This window comes from Haliotis cracherodii, unplaced genomic scaffold, assembly GCF_022045235.1.
Source record: "Haliotis cracherodii isolate W230 unplaced genomic scaffold, xgHalCrac1.p SCAF_8, whole genome shotgun sequence".
NCBI lineage: Eukaryota > Metazoa > Mollusca > Gastropoda > Lepetellida > Haliotidae > Haliotis > Haliotis cracherodii.
In genome coordinates, this window is record NW_027266341.1 from 513,655 (window position 1) to 539,458 (window position 25,804).

General features: G+C 41.4%; 1 protein-coding gene across 2 annotated transcripts in view; it reads right to left on the minus strand.

Moving 5' to 3' along the window:
* The window catches only part of LOC139450556 (transmembrane protein 131-like), a 97,467-nt gene that overhangs the window by 53,629 nt on the left and 18,034 nt on the right, over positions 1–25,804 (minus strand). For both annotated transcript variants that reach the window (XM_071232310.1, XM_071232309.1), the window contains exons 4-11: positions 12,625–12,693; positions 11,126–11,249; positions 10,551–10,664; positions 7,507–7,629; positions 6,911–6,991; positions 5,603–5,753; positions 4,023–4,141; positions 2,465–2,573 (exon numbers count right to left, since the gene is read on the minus strand). In XM_071232310.1, the coding sequence (XP_071088411.1) occupies positions 2,465–2,573; positions 4,023–4,141; positions 5,603–5,753; positions 6,911–6,991; positions 7,507–7,629; positions 10,551–10,664; positions 11,126–11,249; positions 12,625–12,693 (890 nt within the window). The remainder of the gene's footprint in view (positions 1–2,464; positions 2,574–4,022; positions 4,142–5,602; positions 5,754–6,910; positions 6,992–7,506; positions 7,630–10,550; positions 10,665–11,125; positions 11,250–12,624; positions 12,694–25,804) is intronic.

Here is a 25,804-nt window from a genome sequence, read left to right on the forward strand (position 1 = left end):
GAGGCGACTACTTATGCTTTAAAGCAAGCCCTTGTGAGAGGTTCACTGCAGTATATAGATTATATAGTATATAATTGTTTTCACACTTCTTACGCCTGCCTGCTGCATTAAGTTTAGCATAAGGCGCTCTAAAGAGGGTGGGTGATTTCAAACAGTCGTTGCTTCATAAGACAAAGGCCAATTGAAGAATTACTTTACACATTTGTTCCTAATAGAAAACTACACATTACTATATAAAAATATCCTGATGTTTTCAATCATACCAAGGTTAAGACCAAAGTGAACACAAACTTTGCAGAAATACGAACAATTGATGTTAAGCATTGGCAGCAATCATGAAGAAATATACAACATCAGAGTGGAGACTGCTACCCAGGTCAATCATTGTAAACAGTTGATGATAGATATTAAATTATGTAATTTCTGATGAATCTTTTTCGGGAAAATATCGATGGTAGTTTGATAAAATTTTGCATATTTTGCCTCAATGAGTGAGATGCGGTATGTGCTTCCGGTTTCAGCAACGACTGTTAAATTGTGAGTATTTTTGCATTATTTCTCTACTGAATGGTTTTCCTATAATGAATATAAGTTCAGATTTTGCATATCATAAAATATTTGTAATTATTTGCAGTGTTTGTTGACTTTGTTCAACTGAACAAGTCATGAGTTAGGCCACGGCCAAACATGTTTCTTATGTTGGTCGGCTTGTCAACAACAGGCCAATGTCAGAAAGTTTATCAAATGAAATATTTTGCAAACTTGATAAAAATGAGATTTCTTTTACAAAGATATATACACCCATGTTACTAATGATAGAAAACTAAGTTATATAAAACTGAAATGGTTGTAATAGTATTACAGGATCACGATGCATGTGGAGTTGTTTGTTTGCCGGCATTGCTATGATAGTACAAGTTCCATCCAATCGATGATGTTACGATTCCGATTGTTTGGGTTTACTAGTTACACCCCACAGTCACTTAAACAGATGAGACAATGATCCCATGGATTGTGGCACACATGTTAGCATGGATGCAAAACTTGTACAAGCTGTAACCGAATATATTCAACATTATTGCTGGAAGTTCTGACAACATACCCTGTCAACATGATCTTAGCTCTTGTTCAGGAGAAGCTTCAGTTGGAATACAAGGGCCATGACCATGAAGACAGTCAGCGGCGACGCAAACAGTTGGGAGTCCACAAGTCCTCATAATGATATCACATAACAAAACCCTTAAAAATTGCAAATTTCTTCTAGTCCTATATGAAACCTAACTGTTGGGCAGTTTGGCAAGGACTTTAGGACTAGTGCCAATTTCTGTCGCTGATGAGTGAGTGAGTGAGTATGGTTTTACGCCGTTTTTAGCAATATTCCAGCAATATCACGGCAGTGGACGCCAGAAATGAGCTTCACACATTGTACCCACGTCAGGAATTGAACCCGGGTTCTTCGGCGTGACGAGCAAACGCTTGAACCACTAGGCTACCCGACTGCCCTGTCGCTGATGAGCACCCAGATCCCAGTTGGGAGCCGACACTGGCAGGAGGGTTCCACGTAGGTAACCATGGTACTTGTGTGACAACTCCCCATTGTATGTGACATGTGCTACTTGTGTGACAACTTCCCATTGTATGTGACATGTTCTACTTGTGTGACAACTCCCCATTGTATGTGACATGTGCTACTTGTGTAACAACTCCCCATTGTATGTGACATATGCTACTTGTGTGACAACTCACCGTTGTATGTGACATGGGCTACTTGTGTGACAACTCCCCATTGTATGTGACATGTGCTACTTGTGTGACAACTCATCGTGGTATGTGACATGTGTTATATGTGTGACAACTTATCGCTCAAGGACATGTGCTACCTGTGTGACAACTCCCCATTGTATGTGACAAGTGCTATATGTGTGACAACTCATCGTTGTATGTGACATGTGCTACTTGTGTGACAACTCATCGTGGTATGTGACATGTGCTACTTGTGTGACAACTCACCGTTGTATGTGATATGTGCTACTTGTGTGACAACTCATCGTGGTATGTGACATGTGCTACTTGTCTGACAACTCACCGTTGTATGTGACGTGATACCTGTGTGACAACTCCCCACTGTATGTGACATGTGATACTTGTGTGACAACTCATCGTTGTATGTGATATGTGCTACTTGTGTGACAATTCACCGTTGTATGTGATATGTGCTACTTGTGTGACAACTCACCGTTGTATGTGACATGTGCTACTTGTGTGACAACTCACCGTTGTATGTGATATGTGCTACTTGTGTGACAACTCCCCATTGTATGTGACATGTGCTACTTGTGAGACAACTCACCGTTGTATGTGACAAGTGCTAAATGTGTGACAACTCACCGTTGTATGTGACAAGTGCTAAATGTGTGACAACTCACCGTTGTATGTGATATGTGCTACTTGTGTGACAACTCACCGTTGTATGTGATATGTGCAACTGTGACCTGCCTCCCTGGGTCTGGCTGCAACTTTATAGGTCGGAAGTCTATGCTAACAGCATCGTTGCTAGGCGACACATTCACACTCTGTGGGAGAGAAGACATTGAGAGAACAGGTGAAGGAGGGTACACAAGCTCTCCCAATAGAATGAGTCATAAATAGATGATTCATCCAAACTGTGACGCAACATGGGAAATCTCAACCATTCTTTGTTTATAAGTATTTACCTTGGGCTAAGGCGTACAGAGCATACTAATGTCCTTATGTCTTAACTGCTTCAGTTCAGTGATCCAACTTCTACTGGAGGTACTCACAGAGATATGGGGACCTCTACTACAGGTACTCACAGAGACATGGGCACTTCTACAACAGGTACTCATGGAGATATGGGGACTTCTACTACAGGTACTCACAGAGATATGGGGACCTCTACTACAGGTACTCATGGAGATAGGGGCACTTCTACTACAGGTACTCACAGAGACATGGGCACTTCTACTACAGGTACTCACAGAGATATGGGCACTTCTACTACAGGTACTCACGGAGATATGGGCACTTCTACTACAGTTACTCATGGAGATATGGGCACTTCTACTACAGGTACTCACGGAGATATGGGGACCTCTACTACAGGTACTCATGGAGATATGGGGACTTCTACTACAGGTACTCATGGAGATATGGGGACTACTACTACAGGTACTCATGGAGATATGGGGACTACTACTACAGGTACTCATGGAGATATGGGGAGTTCTACTACAGGTACTCATGGAGATATGGGGACTTCTACTACAGGTACTCATGGAGACATGGGCACTTCTACTACAGGTACTCACGGAGATATGGGCACTTCTACTACAGTTACTCATGGAGATATGGGCACTTCTACTACAGGTACTCACGGAGATATGGGGACCTCTACTACAGGTACTCATGGAGATATGGGGACTTCTACTACAGGTACTCATGGAGATATGGGGACTTCTACTACAGGTACTCATGGAGATATGGGGAGTTCTACTGGAGGTACTCATGGAGATATGGGGACTTCTACTACAGGTACTCACGGAAATATGGGGAGTTCTAGTGGAGGTACTCACGGAGATATGGGGACCTCTACTACGGGTACTCATGGAGATACGGGGACTTCTACTATAGGTACTCACAGAGATATGGGGACCTCTACTACAGGTACTCACAGAGACATGGGGACCTCTACTACAGGTATTCACAGAGATATGGGGACCTCTACTACAGGTACTCATGGAGATATGGGGACTTCTACTACAGGTACTCATGGAGATATGGGGACTTCTACTACAGGTACTCATGGAGATATGGGGAGTTCTACTGGAGGTACTCATGGAGATATGGGGACTTCTACTACAGGTACTCACAGAGACATGGGGAGTTCTACTACAGGTATTCACAGAGATATGGGGACCTCTACTACAGGTACTCACAGAGATATGGGGACTTCTACTACAGGTACTCACAGAGACATGGGGAGTTCTACTACAGGTACTCACGGAGATATGTATAGGTTTTGCTCCTGTATTGATGAGGTTCAACTTCACAACTTTAGGTTTGTCAAGCGTCCTCAAAATACCAAAATCTATCATCTCTATCGGTGAGTATATCCCTGGCTCTGGAAGGACAAACATAATGTCATAACTCAAGATGTACTGTATAACTTGTGATTCATGTGTGACATGAGAACTGTTGTCCATGAGAATGAGTGAGTGAATATTGTTGAACACTGCAGTCAGCAATTTTCCAGTCACATACTGATCTTGGCCTATAAAGATCTGGGCGTGGTCCAGTCAGTCCCATGAGAGTATGAGGAACAGTATGAGGAACAGTATGAACAACAGTATGAGTAAGTGAGTTTAGTTTTACGTTGCTTTTAGCAATATTTCAGCAATATAATGGCAGGGGATATCAGAAATGGTCTAAACACATTGTACCCATGTCGTAAATTTAATGTGCTACAGTATGAGCAACAGTATGTGCCATCAGGGCGACACAGAGATACATATACATGACAAGCCATCACTTGATTAACTCCCCTTTATCTCACTTTTAACAAGATTCAAATTGCCACTGTTTCTAGACACGGAATTCAGAGTTGAACATGACTGGAGTGATGATGTATAAATTCTGCTTTTTGTAATTTAAGATGTTATTGATTGAAATGACAGTATGGATCTTTCAACAAAAGCATATACGTCTGTATCAATTACACTTACCATAGATAGAACTACAGACAGTTGTTCAAAGAACACAATACATTTAAGGCTTGTGAAATAGTTAATGATTCTAATGATTACAATATATCATCCTTGTTTATCATATTTTCTAAACCTCATGCAGTTAAAAAGCAAAATACCCTACTCGACGTAATAAGCGCCCAGGGCGCTCTCAAAATTAGAAATAGGAGGCTCTTATTAGAATATTATTTTAGTGAAAAAAAAACAGTGTTGAAAGATAAATTTAGTGGTTTATGCTGACAGCCTGAAATGTTTATGTACGGCAGATATATTTTTCCAGAATTTAATTGCCCATAATTAATGGTGCATATAACACAGGAGTGCGTATTATGCGCGAATGAATAAGTCTTGATTACATTGTTCAATCCGATGGGGTGCTAATTGGGATCGTTCACGTGCCAATATATTAGCAAATATCGCGGTGGGCGCTTATTAGAGCGAGACGCTTATTACGTCGAATACGGTAATTTAGTCCTTTTGTGACTGTTGCTACTTGTCTTAAGCCAATGTCTAGTGAATTTACTCCATCTGCTCACAAAGATGGTAAACGACAATTTGGGGCAATAATAGTAAATAAACATGGTCAAATGAATTGAATGTCTCATTTATGGTGAGGAAACACCATAAATTGTAGGACACCATACCAAGACGTCAAAAACTCATTTTGAGGCTCTACTTCATATCTGACAACACATATTAATATCGGACAATGAATGCATCAGGGCTCTAGTTTCTGTATCATTCCATTTATGATAATATTGCTGTATCAACATGTTTATATGTATATAAGTTTACTTTCAAATTGACACTCTGTGTTGCAGACTTGACAGCGGACTTACCTGAAGACACCTCCACCTCCACCGGCAGTATCAGCATCTCGGAGTCACTCTCCTGGTTTGTTTTTATCCTGATAAATGCTGTGTGGTTGTTTTCTACACGACCCACAAAGTTGGCCCGCATCACAGGCTTAGTCTCAAATGGCTGTAATTCCTGTCAAGGTTATCAAACGAGAGAACTATCAAGGTCAAATGGCTGTACGTTCCGTCAAGGTTATCAAAGGAGAGAACTAGCAAGGTCAAATGGCTGTAATTCCTGTCAAGGTTATCAAAGGAGAGAACTATCAAGGTCTAGTGGCTGTAATTTCTGTCAAGGTAAATAAGGGAGAGAACCATCAAGGTCAAATGGCTAAAATTCCTGTCAAGGTTATCAAAGGAGAGAACTATCAAGGTCTAATGGCTGTAATTTCTGTCAAGGTAAATAAGGGAGAGAACTATCAAGGTCAAATGGCTAAAATTCCTGTCAAGGTAAATAAGGGAGAGAACTATCAAGGTCAAATGGATGTAATTCCTGTCAAGGTAAATAAGGGAGAGAACTATCAAGGTCAAATGGCTAAAATTCCTGTCAAGGTAAATAAGGGAGAGAACTATCAAGGTCAAATGGATGTAATTCCTGTCAAGGAAAATAAGGGAGAGAACTATCAAGGTCAAATGGCTAAATTCCTGTCAGGACAATCAAGGGATAGAACTATCAAGGTCAAATTGATGTAATTCCTGTCAAGGTAAATAAGGGAGAGAACTATCAAGGTCAAATGGCTAAAATTCCTGTCAGGACAATCAAGGGATAGAACTATCAAGGTCAAATGGATGTAATTCCTGTCAAGGTAAATAAGGGAGAGAACTATCAAGGTCAAATGGCTAAAATTCCTGTCAGGACAATCAAGGGATAGAACTATCAAGGTCAAATGGATGTAATTCCTGTCAAGGTAAATAAGGGAGAGAACTATCAAGGTCAAATGGCTAAAATTCCTGTCAGGACAATCAAGGGATAGAACTATCAAGGTCAAATGGATGTAATTCCTGTCAAGGTAAATAAGGGAGAGAACTATCAAGGTCAAATGGCTAAAATTCCTGTCATGACAACCAAGGGATAGAACTATCAAGGTCAAATGGATGTAATTCCTGTCAAGGTAAATAAGGGAGAGAACTATCAAGGTCAAATGGCTAAAATTCCTGTCATGACAATCAAGGGATAGAACTATCAAGGTCAAATGGATGTAATTTCTGTCAAATTAATCAAGGAAGAAAACAATCAAGGTCAAATGGCGAAAATTCATTTTTAAACACACTTTTAAATTAAATTTTTTTTACCCATAATTCTTTTGATGCCTCTTTTGCTCCTGACGGGAGTTCTAGATGTAAGTCTCCTTCACTAGAAAACATCTCCAGCACCTGGGGACAGAGAGAGATGGCGACGATGAGCAGGTGCCCAGACCAGGTGCCAAGACCAGGTGCCACTGACAATAGGTCCTACTTGGCATTGGCCATGTAGGAACCAAACATTTTGCTGACAAAACCTTGAAACATAACCTAGGTTTCTGTCATGCCCAAGCTGCGCAGCTAGTTGCGCGTATTAGACAACTGAGGCACTTCGTAAACTATCAAGGTTATCTATCGTCTAAAATAGGCGCCAAGTCTATTATTTCCATCTATTGCTACGTTTAAATATCAAAGTTAGGGATGGATTTAGATTTGAACATTATTCAATCATATCACAGCGTGTCAGTTTAACGTGCGAGGAAAACCTGAAGTGATGCATGATTCAGATGTTCAATACTTTGGTGAAACCAACGAGCAACTCTGCACAGCGAAAATGCGTTGCCTTATACGATAGGGCGCCCTGACTCCCCATGCTGCATGAAAGTATAGATAATGTGGCATTGGCAACAAAACGATGTACCACTCACCTGTAGCCTTCTATTATGAGGATTATGCATTTGAATTAAAGGAGAAAAACTACTGTTGATGGGTACTCTGGCTCCGAGGTACGGCCTCAGGCGATACGGGTTGGGAATACCAACACCAAAAACCTGAAACATAGTGTGAGATCAGTGTCAGAACATTGGTCAGTCTGGAGTAACAAGTGTGAGATCAGTGTCAGAACATGGGTCAATCTGGAGTAACAAGTGTGAGATCAATGCGAGAACATGGGTCAATCTGGAGTAACAAGTGTGAGATCAATGTCAGAACATGGGTCAACCTGGAGTAACAAGTGTGAGATCAGTGTCAGAACATGGGTCAATCTGGAGTAACAAGTGTGAGATCAATGCGAGAACATGGGTCAACCTGGAGTAAAAAGTGTGAGATCAATGCGAGAACATGGGTCCACCTGGAGTATCAAGTGTGAGATCAATGTCAGATCTTGGGTCAACCTGGAGTAACAAGTGTGAGATCAATGTCAGATCTTGGGTCAACCTGGAGTACCAAGTGTGAGATCAATGTCAGATCTTGGGTCAACCTGGAGTACCAAGTGTGAGATCAATGTCAGATCTTGGGTCAACCTGGAGTAACAAGTGTGAGATCAATGTCAGATCTTGGGTCAACCTGGAGTACCAAGTGTGAGATCAATGTCAGAACTTGGATCAACCTGGAGTAACAAGTGTGAGATCAATGTCAGATCTTGGGTCAACCTGGAGTACCAAGTGTGAGATCAATGTCAGATCTTGGGTCAACCTGGAGTAACAAGTGTGAGATCAATGCGAGAACTTGGGTCAACCTGGAGTAACAAGTGTGAGATCAATGTCAGATCTTGGGTCAACCTGGAGTACCAAGTGTGAGATCAATGCGAGAACTTGGGTCAACCTGGAGTAACAAGTGTGAGATCAGTGTCAGAACATGGGTCAACCTGGAGTAACAAGTGTGAGATCAATGTCAGATCTTGGGTCAACCTGGAGTACCAAGTGTGAGATCAATGCGAGAACTTGGGTCAACCTGGAGTAACAAGTGTGAGATCAGTGTCAGAACATGGGTCAACCTGGAGTAACAAGTGTGAGATCAATGCGAGAACTTGGGTCAACCTGGAGTAACAAGTGTGAGATCAGTGTCAGAACATGGGTCAACCTGGAGTAACAAGTGTGAGATCAATGTCAGAACTTGGGTCAACCTGGAGTAACAAGTGTGAGATCAATGTCAGAACATGGGGCAACCTGGAGTAACAAGTGTGAGATCAATGTCAGAACTTGGGGCAACCTGGAGTAACAAGTGTGAGATCAATGTCAGAACATGGGTCAATCTGGAGTACCAAGTGTGAGATCAATGTCAGAACATGGGTCAATCTGGAGTACCAAGTGTACGGCTGAGGACGTATTATTTATAAGCTTTTGAGGTGTGGATATGTCAAATATACCCATCTGATATGTTCGGTGTGTATGAATGTATCTTATTGAACCTATGGAGGTGTGGATATATTGTCACCTTCAACCTGTACTTCAACAAGCCTATGGAGGTTAGACAGTTAGATATTATGGACTGATATCAGGGTGGGGATATCTGGGTTAAAACGAAATTCAAAAGTATAACTAACCTGTACAAAGATAAAATGCCTTGGAAAAGTTAGAACAATGGGGAAATTTGTACTAGCGCCAGGGTAGTGGGCTCTCACCTGGTATTTTAACAAGCCAATAGAGGTGTGGATATATAAAGTGTTCTCAGCTGGTATTTTAACAAGCCCACGGAGGTGTGGATATATAAAGTGTTCTCACCTGGTATTTTAATGAGCCTATGGAGGTGTGGATACATAAAGTGTTCTCACCTGGTATTTTAATGAGCCCATGGAGGTGTGGATATATAAAGTGTTCTCACCTGGTATTTTAACAAGCCCATAGAGGTGTGGATACATAAAGTGTTCTCACCTGGTATTTTAACAAGCCCATAGAGGAGTGGATACACAAAGTGTTCTCACCTTGTATTTTAATGAGCCCATAGAGGTGTGGATATGTAAAGTGTTCTCACCTTGTATTTTAATGAGCCCATAGAGGTGTGGATACATAAAGTGTTCTCACCTGGTATTTTAACAAGCCAATAGAGGTGTGGATACATAAAGTGTTCTCACCTGGTATTTTAATGAGCCTATGGAGGTGTGGATACATAAAGTGTTCTCACCTGGTATTTTAATGAGCCCATGGAGGTGTGGATATATAAAGTGTTCTCACCTGGTATTTCAATGAGCCCATGGAGGTGTGGATACATAAAGTGTTCTCACCTGGTATTTTAATGAGCCCATGGAGGTGTGGATATATAAAGTGTTCTCACCTGGTATTTTAACAAGCCCATAGAGGTGTGGATACATAAAGTGTTCTCACCTGGTATTTTAACAAGCCCATAGAGGTGTGGATATGTAAAGTGTTCTCACCTTGTATTTTAATGAGCCCATGGAGGTGTGGATATATAAAGTGTTCTCACCTGGTATTTTAATGAGCCCATAGAGGTGTGGATATATAAAGTGTTCTCACCTGGTATTTTAATGAGCCCATGGAGGTGTGGATATATAAAGTGTTCTCACCTGGTATTTTAATGAGCCTATGGAGGTGTCGATGTATAAAGTGTTCTCACCTGGTATCTTAATGAGCCTATGGAGGTGTGGATACATAAAGTGTTCTCACCTGGTATTTTAATGAGCCCATGGAGGTGTGGATATATAAAGTGTTCTCACCTGGTATTTTAATGAGCCCATAGAGGTGTGGATATATAAAGTGTTCTCACCTGGTATTTTAATGAGCCCATGGAGGTGTCGATGTATAAAGTGTTCTCACCTGGTATCTTAATGAGCCTATGGAGGTGTGGATACATAAAGTGTTCTCACCTGGTATTTTAATGAGCCAATAGAGGTGTGGATATATAAAGTGTTCTCACCTGGTATTTTAATGAGCCCATGGAGGTGTGGATATATAAAGTGTTCTCACCTGGTATTTTAACGAGCCTATGGAGGTGTGGATATATAAAGTATTCTCACCTGGTATTTTAACGAGCCTATGGAGGTGTGGATATATAAGGTATTCTCCACATTCCCTTCCTGTCTGGCCAAAAATACTACATCAAATGTAGTGTTTCCCCCAGGGGGAACAATCTGAAAACAACACTTGTGACATTACACACACCTGACATAACACCAGTAGAAACTTACTGCTTTGGTCTACTAGTTCTTATAATGACAACATATAGCAAAACCCTCAGTAATGGCAAAATGCTACTAGTCTGTATGATACCTTGACTATTGGGCAGTTTGGCAAGAACTATAGGACTAGTGCCAATTTCTAATGCTGTACACACACTTGACATTAAACACACTGGATATAACATACACCTGACATTAAACACACTGGATATAACATACACCTGACATTACATAACGTGTCATAGGTTAACCATTGACTAAAACCATACAGCTGTTTTAAGACTGCTATAGTTCTGGTTGGTAGTTCCTATAAACTTGTATCAAAAACAAGGCAATATCAGACTCCTATCAGTAGGAGCGTAACTTGCTTTCAAACAAATAATCATGAAATAAAGTGAAGGAAACACACTTACTTTATCTTGAAAAAATGAGCAATGAAAATGCACTGTACTGCCTGATATTGACAGTAAGTGTAAACTATTTTTAGGGTCATTATTTTGAACTATGACTCTTTCCATACGCGGCATTCCAACTGGCCTGAAAAAAATAGAACATCAGCCTGTAGAGCGATGTCATGTTGTCAAGAGGGTTAGCATACAATACATCAGCAAGTCTGGCCCGTGATGGGGAAACAATACAGGACATAGGGCACATGCTACAATGTTTATCATGGTGTCAAAACAATTGAACTCAAAACATGATATCTGTCCATTCTATGATACATAATAAATAATACTCATACCCAACCCAGGATGCGATAGCACCCCATATGATAGTATTGATACATATGACAAGACATAGCCCCCCCCCCATATGATAGTATCGATAAATATGACAAGACAAAGGTCCCCATATGATAGTATTGATACATATGACAAGATATAGCCCCCCATATGATAGTATTGATACATATGACAAGACATAGCCCCCCCCCCCCCCCCATATGATAGTATCGATACATATGACAAGACATAGCTCCCCATATGATAGTATCGATACATATGACAAGACATAGCTCCCCATATGATAGTATTGATACATAAGACAAGATATAGCTCCCCATATGATAGTATTGATACATATGACAAGACATAGCTCCCCATATGATAGTATTGATACATAAGACAAGATATAGCCCCCCATATGATAGTATTGATACATATGACAAGATATAGCCCCCCATATGATAGTATTGATACATATGACAAGACATAGCCCCCCATATGATAGTATTGATACATATGACAAGACATAGACCCTGATAAGATACATATGACAGGATATAGCCCAGCAAATGAAACATATGACAAGATATAGAACCCCATATGATAAAAATTAAAAGATATAGCCCCTATATGTTACATTTGACAAGATATCGCCCAGCATATGATACATATAACAAGATATAGACCCTGATATGATACGTATGATACATGACAGCATATAGAGCCCCATATGATAAACATGACAATATATAGCCCTGCAGGGAGGGAAAGAAGAAGAGACGTCTTATGAGTGAGTGAGTGAATGAGTGAGTGAGTACATTCTTTCTTCCCCCAGCTACTTCCAAAACCTTATTTCTTCACTAATCAGTGTAATCACCATGAAACAGTCTATTTATTGTAAATCAAACTAATAACAGACACTTTTTGACATTTGGGTATTTTCCACAAACTATTTTGCACCTATTGACATTTCACACAGACACAGCGGTCCTTTTTTTTAAACAAAATCTAAACAAACCATTCATTTTTTTTCTCCACTGCCATAAAACTATTCATTTTGGTCATATTTCTGATCAACATTTTCATATAAAAAAAAAATCACCCTCACACCCCCTGAAATCCAATGGGTGCTCCCTAAATAACAGCTGATGAAAGAACTGTATAAATATGTGAGGAAGTCAACTCACTGTTGTTGAAAGTCCAGCATAGCAGGATCCAATCTAATGCTACTGGAAAAAAGTTTATCATCTTGAATTCTGAAACAAAAAAACAAATTATTTACTTTTACAATTTCAACATCAAACACAAACTTGGAGAGTGAGAGTGAATGATTGCATCTTCAGGTTTATCTCATTATATCTTCAGGTATGTCTTAGTATATCTTCAGGTATACATGGTATATCTTAGTCAAGCCTCAAAGTTTAAATTTTTAACAAGTAGCCATATGGCCATGATGGCTACAGGCATTTCTTTCCAGGTAGCCAGTGGCAAAACCAAGAAGTCAAGCCAATATTATAGGTAGCCAAAAGCATTTAGAATTATCTTTTATCAAATAACTTTTTATAATATGTATGCACTAGTCTTGGAATTGTATATTAGTGGAAATTGTACTTGATTTTTGTTATTTGTGACTCGAACAATGATGCAATTTATGTAACTAGATTACGTAGGTATATCCTTGCTTATCCAATGAGCACTTCCACGTATATCTTAGTGTACTTTCAGATACATCTTAGTGTTCAGGTATATCTTAGTGTACCTTCAGGTATATCTCAGTGTATCTTCAGGTACATTTCAGTGTTCAGGTATATCTTAGTGTATCTTCAGGTACGTCTTAGTGTTCAGGTATATCTTAGTGTTCAGGTACATCTTAGTGTACCTTCAGGTATATCTTAGTGTATCTTCAGGTACATCTCAGTGTTCAGGTATATCTTAGCATATCTTCATGTATGCATGGTACATCTGGGTGTTCAGGTATATCTTAGTGTACTTTCAGGTATATCTTAGTGTTCAGGTATATCTTAGTGTATCTTCAGGTACATCTCAGTGTTCAGGTACATCGTAGTGTACCTTCAGGTATACCTTAGTGATCAGGTACATCTTAGTGTACCTTCAGGTATATCTTAGTGTTCAGGTATATCTAAGTGGACCTTGAGGTACATCTTAGTGTACTTTCAGGTATATCTTAGTGTTCAGGTATATCTTAGTGTACCTTCAGGTATATCTTATTGTACCTTCAGGTATATCTTAGTGTTCAGGTATATCTTAGTGGACCTTCAGGTACATCTTAGTGGACCTTCAGGTATGCATGGTACATCTTAGTGTTCAGGTATATCTTAGTGTACCTTCAGGTATATCTTAGTGTTCAGGTATATCTTAGTGTACTTTCAGGTACATATTTCCATGTATTACACACTAATTATTGAGGTGGGGAAAAACTAAAATACTGTTGTGTTTCTCAGGTAATCATACCTTATGACCTGCATTGTCCCACCAAGAAACATCATCACAACGTTTAACCCCTGCCCCCAAAACATACCAAACAATACAATAAATATTGACAAAAATCCACACAAACCAGTGACAGAAATAACTATTGACATGTAATTCCTTTCACCGACCATCTCTACCTGTCAGCGACATCTGCGCAGTGTAAAACAGTATTGAACATGGCGAAAGTGCCTACACATCCCTGTCTGCAGGTTTACAGCACTTGATCCCGCAGAGAGTAGCTGTGCAGCCACAGATTAGCACTACACCTGCTGAGAGAGATATGACATCCACTTGACTTGTCATAAAATACAAAACAGACATTCTTTCCTGACTCTAGACAAGGCACACTTTTGAACATGTCTACAGATCACTGGACTGGTAGAGAGAGACATATTCTCTTAATGGGATTATCATTCCTTGTTTGACATTTAAAATATTGCAATTCAAAATGTCAGCAAGAAAAGAAATATTAATTACCTATACAAAATCACTATTTCCATCCATTTGTCGAAAGCTAACAAACAAAGAGCATTTTTCCATCATATACAGAGTTACCTAGAGAGGCATTGCAAGGTTGTGAAATAGTGTCTGTACAGACAACTGTGAGGCAAGTGTCTGGACAGAGAAACTGTGAGGCAAGTGTCTGGACAGAGAAACTGTCAAGGCAAGCGTCTGTACAGAGAAACTGTGAGGCAAGTGTCTGTACAGAGGCACTGCTAGTCATAGTGAGGTACACACACACACACACACACACAGTCATGTTGCCCAGTCTGTGATGTACATTAGGAGATACCCTAGAGAGCAAGTGTCTGTACAGAGAAACTGTGAGGCAAGTGTCTGTACAGAGAAACTGTGAGGCAAGTGTCTGTACAGAGGCACTGCTAGTCATAGTGAGGTACACACACACACACACACACACACAGTCATGTTGCCCAGTCTGTGATGTACATTAGGAGATACCCTAGAGAGCAAGTGTCTGTACAGAGAAACTGTGAGGCAAGTGTCTGTACAGAGAAACTGTGAGGCAAGTGTCTGTACAGAGAAACTGTGAGGCAAGTGTCTGTACAGAGGCACTGCTAGTCATAGTGAGGTACACATACACACACACACACACACAGTCATGTTGCCCAGTCTGTGATGTACATTAGGAGATACCCTAGAGAGCAAGTGTCTGTACAGAGAAACTGTGAGGCAAGTGTCTGTGCAGAGAAACTGTGAGGCAAGTGTCTGTACAGAGAAACTGCGAGGCAAGTGTCTGTACAGAGAAACTGTGAGGCAAGTGTCTGTACAGAGAAACTGTGAGGGAAGTGTCTGTACAGAGAAACTGTGAGGCAAGTGTCTGTACAGAGAAACTGTGAGGCAAGCGTCTGTACAGAGAAACTGTGAAGGCAAGTGTCTGTACAGAGAAACTGTGAGGCAAGTGTCTGTACAGAGAAACTGTGAGGCAAGTGTCTGTACAGAGGCACTGCTAGGTACAGTGAGGTACACACACACACACCTCCAGTCATGTTGCCCAGTCTTTGGTGTACATTAGGAGATACCCTAGAGAGCAAGTGTCTGTGCAGAGAAACTGTGAAGCAAGTGTCTGTACAGAGAAACTGTGAAGGCAAGTGTCTGTAGAGAGGCACGGCTAGGCAAAGTGAGGTACACACACACCTCCAGTCATGTTGCCCAGTCTTTGGTGTACATTAGGAGATACCCTAGAGAGCAAGTGTCTGTGCAGAGAAACTGTGAGGCAAGTGTCTGTACAGAGAAACTGTGAGGCAAGTGTCTGTACAGAGGCACTGCTAGGCACAGTGAGGCACACACACACACACCTCCAGTCATGTTGCCCAGTCTTTGGTGTACATTAGGAGATACCCTAGAGAGCAAGTGTCTGTGCAGAGAAACTGTGAGGCAAGTGTCTGTACAGAGAAACTGTGAGGCAAGTGTCTGTACAGAGAAACTGTGAGGCAAGTGTCTGTAGAGAGGCACTGCTAGGCACAGTGAGGTACACACACACACACACACACAGTCATGTTGCCCAGTCTGTGTACATAAGGAGATACCCTAGAGAGCAAGTGTCTGACATTCAGAGCTAACCATGCAGGTCACTCATTAATTCCAATAACAGTGCTATCAGTCTCCCCTGACAGATAGTGGACAGCAATTGTATCACAAAATCTTATCACTCAAATATCAATGATGCCCTGTTTGCCATGTCGGATCAAATTTCAATATTTCAATCTACTTATTGTATTAACAGGCATCATTATCCCCCTGTCATTACAGCTCTACACCAGCACTGTCAGTACAGCTCTACACCAGCACTGTCAGTACAGCTCTACACCAGCACTGTCAGTATTACACTATCAGTACAGCTCTAAATACATCACTGTCAGAACAGCTCTACACCAGCACTGTCAGTATTACACAATCAGTACAGCCGCTTACAGCATCACCCTCAACTGTCATAATCTGAGATCACATTCCTCTATATTTCCATATCATGTTTGTTATTTGCCATTGAATCACATTAAAGGTAACTTGCAGCCTTAAAATATAACACAACCACACTCACAACACTGGGAGTGGGCCACACAGAGGCAAGGTGTTCCATACAGAGGCTAGGTGTTCCAGGTGTTGTGATGTCAGGGTGTGTGGTTGTGATGTCAGGGAGTGAGCCTCACAGAGGCTAGGTGTTCTAGGTGTTCCAGGTTTTGTGATGTCAGGGAGTTTTTGTTGCGAGTGAGTGAGTGAGTGAGCCTCACAGAGGCTAGTTGTTCCGGGTATTCCAGGTGTTGTGATGTCAGGGTGTGTGGTTGTGATGTCAGGGAGTGAGCCTCACAGAGGCTAGGTGTTCTAGGTGTTCCAGGTTTTGTGATGTCAGGGAGTTTTTGTTGTGAGTGAGTGAGTGAGTGAGTGAGTGAGTGAGCCTCACAGAGGCTAGGTGTTCCAGGTGTTGTGATGTCAGGGAGTGTGGTTGTGAGTGAGTGAGTGAGTGAGTGAGTGAGTGAGTGAGTGAGCCTCACAGTGGCTAGGTGTTCCAGGTGTTGTGATGTCAGGGAGTGTGGTTGTGAGTGAGTGAGTGAGTGAGTGAGTGAGTGAGTGAGTGAGCCTCACAGAGGCTAGGTGTTCCAGGTGCTGTGATGTCAGGGAGTGTGGTTGTGAGTGAGTGAGTGAGCCTCACAGAGGCTAGGTGTTCCAGGTGTTGTGATGTCAGGGAGTGTGGTTGTGAGTCAGTGAGTGAGCCTCACAGAGGCTAGGTGTTCCAGGTTTTGTGATGTCAGGGAGTGAGCCTCACAGAGGCAAGGTGTTCCAGGTGTTCCAAGTGTTGTGATGTCAGGGAGTGTGGTTGTGAGTGAGTGAGTGAGTGAGTGAGTGAGTGAGCCTCACAGAGGCTAGGTGTTTCAGGTGTTGTGATGTCAAGGAGTGAGCCTCACAGAGGCTAAGTGTTCCGAGTGTTCCAGGTGTTCCAGGTGTTGTGATGTCAGGGAGTGGAAAGTCCATGATGAGCATCTGTTGCCGACTCCCAACATGCAGGACGACCTCTGGCTGACCTCTGAACCTTCATGGCAACATCTGGCTACAGTGTGCAGAAAACAACTGTCCTCAAGCTGAGTCATCCGTTCTCCATAACAATGTCTCTCAATGGTTGTTCAAGCACATGCTAACTCACCCCAGGAGTTTTCAATAATCTCTATCATAAAATAGAGATGTTTGATGTCTAATGCCCAACTCAGGCATATTTCAGCTGTATGACGGCAGCATGTGAGTCTATAAGAGAGTCTGCATGGACAATCCAGTGATTGTCATAACAAGCAATGATTGTTAATGTCGTGGCACGATGACACTCAATCAACCATGAGTGAGTGAGTAAGTGAGTGAGTGAGTGAGTGAGAGAAGTTTGACACTGCTTTTGGCAATATACCAGCAATATCATGGCATGGGACACCAGACATGGGGACCCGTGAAGATTCTGGGGTAGAATAGGCCGTAAAAGGCGACTATGCTTGTCGTAAAAGGGATTGGGTGGTCAATCTCGCTGACTTGGTTGATGCATGTCATTGATCCCAATTGCGTGGATCGATGCTCATGATATTAATTACTGGATTGTCTGGTCCAGACTTGATTATTTACAGACTGCCGCCATATAGCTGGAATATTGCTGAGTGCGGCGTTAAACAACACACCAACCACCAACCAACCAGACATGGGTGTCGGGAATCGAATGCCGGCCAAGTGCCAGCTGTTTTTTCTGTATTCTGTGAGGAGTGAATGGCCGTGAGGGGCTTCACTTGACACAGTACTTCAGTTACATCACAGCATGTCAGGTAAACACTGCAGATGTATACCACTTTGGTGAACATGGTGAACATGGTGAAACAGATGATCATGGGTATGACTAATGGAGCATGGTTTTATCGGTACACCACAACATGAAATTCTAATGATTACGCATCACATTATGTTTGGAAAATACCTGTACATTGCGTTTTCAAAATCATGCATATTGTCATCTTGTTGGCAAACCGTGATAAGTCGAATTATGAAATTCAGAAATTATCAACGGGGCCCTGTTCCACAAAGTGATCTTAGCGCTACGACCATCATTAGCCAGTGTTAAAGTATGGGAGTTATGATCACCCTAGCGCTAAGATGGCTTTGTGGAACGGGGCCCTGATTCCTGTGATAGAGAAAGAGAAAAGATCCTCAACCAGCTCCCTGCATACAATCTGTCTATATTGCATGAGTTGTGATCATAGCAACATCCAACCAAATGTCAGAGGACTATGAAAGTTGTCAACAATGTGCAGGGTATGTTTGATGTATGTGTCCATTTCGGACTTCAAAACAGAAAACATGATGAGAAAATTGAACATTGTGAAAGAGGCGGTGGAAACCAGACACTTAATGGCACACAAATGGTGACAGCATCCACCGAAAATGCAATCTAATGCAAGTTTTCACAAAGTTCCACAGCCGACAGAGCAACACGAAAAACCTCAACCTCAACCCAAATTATGATCCGAAGTTTCCTTGAATATGACTGGTGTATCTTGTACACCTGAGTTAAACACTACATGGTATATCTTATACACCTGAGTTAAACACTACTTGGTGTATCTTGTACACCTGAGTTAAACACTACTAGGTGTATCTTGTACACCTGAGTTAAACACTGACTGGCGTATCTTGTACACCTGAGTTAAACACTGACTGGATTATCTTGTACACCTGAGTTAAACACTGACTGGCGTATCTTGTACACCTGAGTTAAACACTACTTGGTATATCTTATACACCTGTGTTAAACACTGACTGGTGTATCTTGTACACCTGAGTTAAACACTACTTGGTGTATCTTGTACACCTGAGTTAAACACTGACTGGTGTATCTTGTACACCTGAGTTAAACTCTGACTGGCGTATCTTGTACACCTGAGTTAAACACTACTTGGTATATCTTGTACACCTGAGTTAAACACTACTTGGTATATCTTATACACCTGAGTTAAACACTGACTGATGTATCTTGTACACCTGAGTTAAAGGTGTATCTTGTACACCTGAGTTAAACACTGACTGGTGTATCTTGTACACCTGAGTTAAACACTACTTGGTACATATACAGCGAAGTCCTTCTTGAGCTTGTTATAAGGAAGAAATGCTATTGCATCATACCTCTGCTTGTATGGCTTGGATTCACTTCCTTGTTGAAACTCCAATGCCCCCATCAAGTAGCAACTCAGTTCCTGGTATTCCTGCTTATGAAGTGTTTTGTCAAGCCTGTCAGTCCTATTGATGCAGGGAGAAGGATGAGGTACCCTATAGGCTGACTGCACAGTATGTATGTCAATGCACATAGGCAGTGAGTATTTTCTGTCGTATGACAGCAAAAGTGAAAGAGTGTCCCCCGATAATGTTGAAACTGTGCACCTAGGTCATAGTGACATCAGATGACAACATAAAGAAAGTGGCCCTGGTTCTATAACATTTGTATATCCATGTTGACACTGTACCCTGAACTTGTTGTTGTCCGTATGTTATAACATTGTATATCCATGTTGACACTGTACCCTGAACCTGTTGTTGTCCGTATGTTATAACATTTGTATATCCATGTTGACACTGTACCCTGAACTTGTTGTTGTCCGTATGTTATAACATTTGTATATCCATGTTGACACTGTACCCTGAACCTGTTGTTGTCCGTATGTTATAACATTTGTATATCCATGTTGACACTGTACCCTGAACTTGTTGTTGTCCGTATGTTATAACATTTGTATATCCATGTTGACACTGTACCCTGAACTTGTTGTTGTCCGTATGTTATAACATTGTATATCCATGTTGACACTGTACCCTGAACCTGTTGTTGTCCGTATGTTATAACATTTGTATATCCATGTTGACACTGTACCCTGAACTTGTTGTTGTCCGTATGTTATAACATTTGTATATCCATGTTGATGCTGTACCCTGAACCTGTTGTTCACCGTATGTTATAACATTGTATATCCATGTTGATGCTGTACCCTGAACCTGTTGTTACCGTATGTTATAACATTGTATATCTTTGTTGATGTTGTACCCTAAACCTGTTGTTGTCCGAATTTTTATAACTATGCATATCCATGTTGACACTGTACCCTGAACCTGTTGTTGTCTGTATGCTATAACATTGTATATCCATGTTGACGCTGTTCCTCAAACCCATTGCTTTGGGCCTCATAAAACACTGGGCTACCCCTTCAAGAAGGTTTTCTTTCTGTCTTGAACTTAATTTGTATTTTAAATATATCTATCCCCTTGATAACAAACGTGTACAATGAAAATGTCCCGCAAGAAGACAGGATATATAAGTCAGAAAAGAATGTATACAATGAAACCAAGCAATTCATAAATTTCACAAGCCTCAAAAGAACATTTCTGATAAAATCTATATTTTTATTCAATTTGGGTGGAATATTTCTTATCAAGCACCAAAGGCTATACAATTTTGAAGTTATTTGAGATTATCCTGATAAATGAAAGTAAAGAATCTCCAAATTATATCATTAAAATGTTGCACAAATCAGTTTTGAAAGCCTATCAGAGTTAAGTTAATAACAATGAAATGCTGAATGTACATGCTGTGTACCTTCTCCCCGCAAGATCCCGCCACCTGAGGCAGCTGGGGCTACATGCCTGGGTCCTTCCTATACACATTACTCTGCACACCTCACTACACATGGCCTGACACCTGAGGCAGCCCTACTACAGCACCTGCTGTCTGTCTCAATCTGTAACACACCCTGTCCTGTGTCTGTCTACCTCTGTAACACACCCTGCCCTGTGTCTGTCTACCTCTGTAACACACCCTGTCCTGTGTCTGTCTACCTCTGTAACACACCCTGTCCTGTGTCTGTCTCCCTCTGTAACACACCCTGCCCTGTGTCTGTCTCCCTCTGTAACACACCCTGCCCTGTGTCTGTCTACCTCTGTAACACACCCTGCCCTGTGTCTGTCTACCTCTGTAACACACCCTGTCCTGTGTCTGTCTACCTCTGTAACACACCCTGTCCTGTGTCTGTCTCCCTCTGTAACACACCCTGCCCTGTGTCTGTCTACCTCTGTAACACACCCTGCCCCGTGTCTGTCTACCTCTGTAACACACCCTGTCCTGTGTCTGTCTACCTCTGTAACACACCATGCCCCGTGTCTGACTACCACTGTAACACACCCTGTCCTGTGCCCATCTCCCCTTCTGCTCTTGTCAACACTGACAGTTGGTTGGTAAATAGACCTACACAATGCTATCGTTGTCCTCACACCTCAGTCTGCAGTAACTGCAGTAACACTACAGCCCATTGTAGCAGTGCAGCCTTCTTTCGACTATGAATCATTTTGTCTACAGCCAGTTCAGATACAGTAATAGTGGTAAGGTGGGGTGATTGCACTACACTACAATCCCATACCTCACTTGATAATGGACTGGTTCAACCTCAACAATACTAGAGAACATCGTTAATACAATCAACATGATCAAAACTTGAAACAAAGCTGAATAATTTAAAGTATCCTGCTTGTAAGACTAAGTACTCCTTGACTAAAACATCAATTATTAAGAAGCTTAGCTACGCCTTCTCTTGGGTAGATTTCTGAAAAACTATCAGATGTGTTGTTATTAGATATATAAGTGCTTTATTTATTCACAATTTGCACCATCTGTAAGAATGGCCAACCCTCAGTATGTTGCATCGTCGGCACCGGAAAACAACACCTGCCCGACCAGTCTTTGTCAGAGGTTGACCTGCCCGACCACAGTCTTTGTCAGAGGTTGACCTGCCCGACCACAGTCTTTGTCAGAGGTTGACCTGCCCGACCACAGTCTTTGTCAGAGGTTGACCTGCCCGACCACAGTCTTTGTCAGAGGTTGACCTGCCCGACCACAGTCTTTGTCAGAGGTTGACCTGCCCGACCACAGTCTTTGTCAGAGGTTGACCTGCCCGACCACAGTCCTTGTCAGAGGTTGACCTGCCCGACCACAGTCCTTGTCAGAGGTTGACTTGCCCGACCACAGTCTTTGTCAGAGGTTGACCTGCCCGACCACAGTCTTTGTCAGAGGTTGACCTGCCCGACCACAGTCTTTGTCAGAGGTTGACCTGACTCATCACAACCCACAAGGACCAACAACCAGTGCTACAGAACTTAGAAAGAGCTGAAAGGAACAAAACATGCCCAGAATCTACACAGTGCAAGACCTACTCCTCACAAGAGACAGGACTGGACCAAAGGTTGCAGATAAAAAGCCCACTTTGAGGGAGGTGTGAAGTCCCCTTTGGAATTCCTAGATGCTGCAGGACATTCAGTGAAACTTGGTTGAACTGTGTTTCATCTACTGCTGCAGTACAGAACTAGTATAAGTGTTATTACTGTTATGTGTATTACTATTATCAGTACAGAACTGTAGTATTCTTGTTGCTTGTTGGTTAAACAATGTTATATTTGGGCATTGTATCTCATCTTTCATGGGCTGTTCTACTATGTTTCCAAAGGGGTTAGTTTATTACCCCTCTTATCACTGGTGCATACCATTTTTGTAATAACACTGTACACTAATGAACCATGGATGAAATTGGGTGCCCCCATTGAAGCCAACAGTGTGGACATTTCCAGTTACTGCTACATAAAGCAGTGAAACAGACACAACAAATCTAACAACATTTAACAGTGTTGAGTGTCAAACCTGTATGAATAGCTCAAAATACAAAGAAAGCCTTAGCAGTATCATTTTTAAAAATCTGTATACACATGATACATGAAGTATATGTTTAAGAGTTTTTAATTTTTCATGTTGCAAACTTAGATGCTGCAGTTGTGGTCTCCTTGCTGTCACGCCTTGTCTAATGAGTTATTGAGTGAAAGAGTCTGGTTTACTTTTGACAGTTTTACATATATAGATACTGTGGTGAAACCCTCAATTTGGGGTGAGGGGGGGGGGGGAGAGACGAGGCTGACGACAACACATACTGACAGCGATAAGGTACGGTCCCGGTTTCAAGAGCTGTGGAAAACATACTGATATGTTTCATGCATTTGTCATGCATTTGTCACAACTTAAAGTCAATAACTGTTTCACAGATATCCACAGCTTAAGTAAAGAAGAATGTCAAAATCTAAGAAAACACATTTGTGATGTGTATCTTTGTTGAATGTAGTGACCTATGTTCATCACATCCACCCATCTACATCACGAAACAAAGGCCAATATTATCTCAGCTACGGTAATGGCAACCACTGGTTTAGGATGCATTCCATGTTTAACAGTAACCAGGATCAGATCAGTGGATAAAACTGCATCCCATCCCATTGCAGATCATAGCCTGATATGAAACACTTGTCTAGTGTGAGCACCAGTCGGTAGAACTTGTGTATAACACTATCTGTAGACAGATGGGCCTATTGGCTGCTAATCACAAGTTACGTCTGTAAATGGAATTACCACTGCAGCCATATTGTATGAATCTGCAGGGTTTAATTGAAGCAGTTACTTTGACCGGTGCTGTGTATCCACCAGCAAGTGGTCAATCAGGGGAGACAATCAGTGGCTATAAATACTGCTGATAGCACTCAAACTAATGGCCTTGATGCTGACCAGGAGGACGAGAGAACGTGTAATGAACCAGTCCACTACAAGGCATCTGATTGGTCTACAGAGATACCCATCAAGCATAGACTTGCTGCACTGTGTCAATGTGCGCAGTTGACATGCTGCGACAATTTATTGATGTCAAGGAGTGATAAGACCAGTACCATAGCAGAATGAAAATGGGTCGGGTCGCCTATCCTCACGCCAGGCAATGAATCAATACACTGTTAAGGCAAGGGTAAATCAATCTACACAAAACAATTTGCACATCAATGTCTCCCAAGACAAACAATGGAAACAGTATAACACAGTATGGGCAGTGGTCATTGCTGCTTCACAACCCCCTCACTCACTCACTCACAGCGGCACTCAGCTGTACAAAAACTATCTCCTTAATGGAGGGGATCATCAGTCGACTGATACCAAAGTGAAACTTGTTAATATTGAAAACTATTGATGTTTGCTCTGTAAAACACACAGGCAATATGGTGATCAGGCAATATGGTGATCAGGGAAAATGGCACCAGTAAATAATCATAAAAACATGATCATATTGTCATAATTACAGAGTTTAAGATGCAGGGATGAGAATGGAAATTTTCCTCTCCAGCTGAAACATCTTTGCAATGGAGCATGGTCCATAAGTAGGGGGTGTTTATGGGGGAAGCCATCAGATCACAACAAATTTGTAGTCACTGAAAGTTCTCATCCCTGCAGATGGTTGTCGGTTACCAGTCACTGACTGATAAATTTCAATTCAACAGATGGTTTGTTTAAATAGTCTGACTTTTCTTGTCAGATGGAAATGCAAAGCAAGGCGTCACATGTTTCGCAATTTCATAATTAAAAAGTAAATTAAGGATTAGTCCTACTTTCAGATTTAATAAAACAATGCACAGCCATCAAAAAGAGCAGAGCGTGTCTTTGCATGATACTTTCTATATCCTAGGGAAACTGTCAGGAACTGTCAGGTAATAATAGTGACTTAGTCAAGTGCATATCTCATCACGACATTCATGGCCAGATCATATATATTCATTGGATCACGAACGGTATTGCATTGATTTGTTGTTATGGTTCATCCACCATTTTTGTTGATTTGACTTGATGACTTTTGCCAATGACTTATATTTCTAGGGTCCAAGTCATTGACCAATATACAGTTTTTTGTGTCAAAATCACTGTAATTAAGTGAAAAAGACTGACAACACAGTATTTACACCGCCACTAGCCTGATGGCCAAGACTTGTGAAAGTAGATAATGTATGTAGACAAGCCACTCTCTCCATGTCGTCATGTCCATGTATCTGAATGAGTTGTGGACTAGTACCTGTGGTGTTGCCCCAGCTAACTCAGGAGATTCTCTGTAACAATTGTATGACTTCACGCTTGAGTCGGTGAAACACATGGCTTACATTCAACAAGTCTCAACTTGTGCTACATCTAACATTGGACTCCATACTGGCAGGTATCATGGATCGGCAGAGGGAGATGTTACCTCCTCTGCAAATATCCATTCAGGTTGTAATTTTCATTTCCCATGCATATTCAAAGGTAGCTAATTTTTAAAAGAAATTCATGAAAAAATACAAAAGCCAATGTAATATCACTGGTAAATATTTCACTGCTGTCAATAAAATGTAAAACACAAAATATCATGAATTTTTCATAATGACAATGAGTTTTATCCTAGGGACAGTGAAGTAAGGCAAGGCCAAACTTGCTGCCATTTGTCTTTGCCCTTCATCTAAATCACC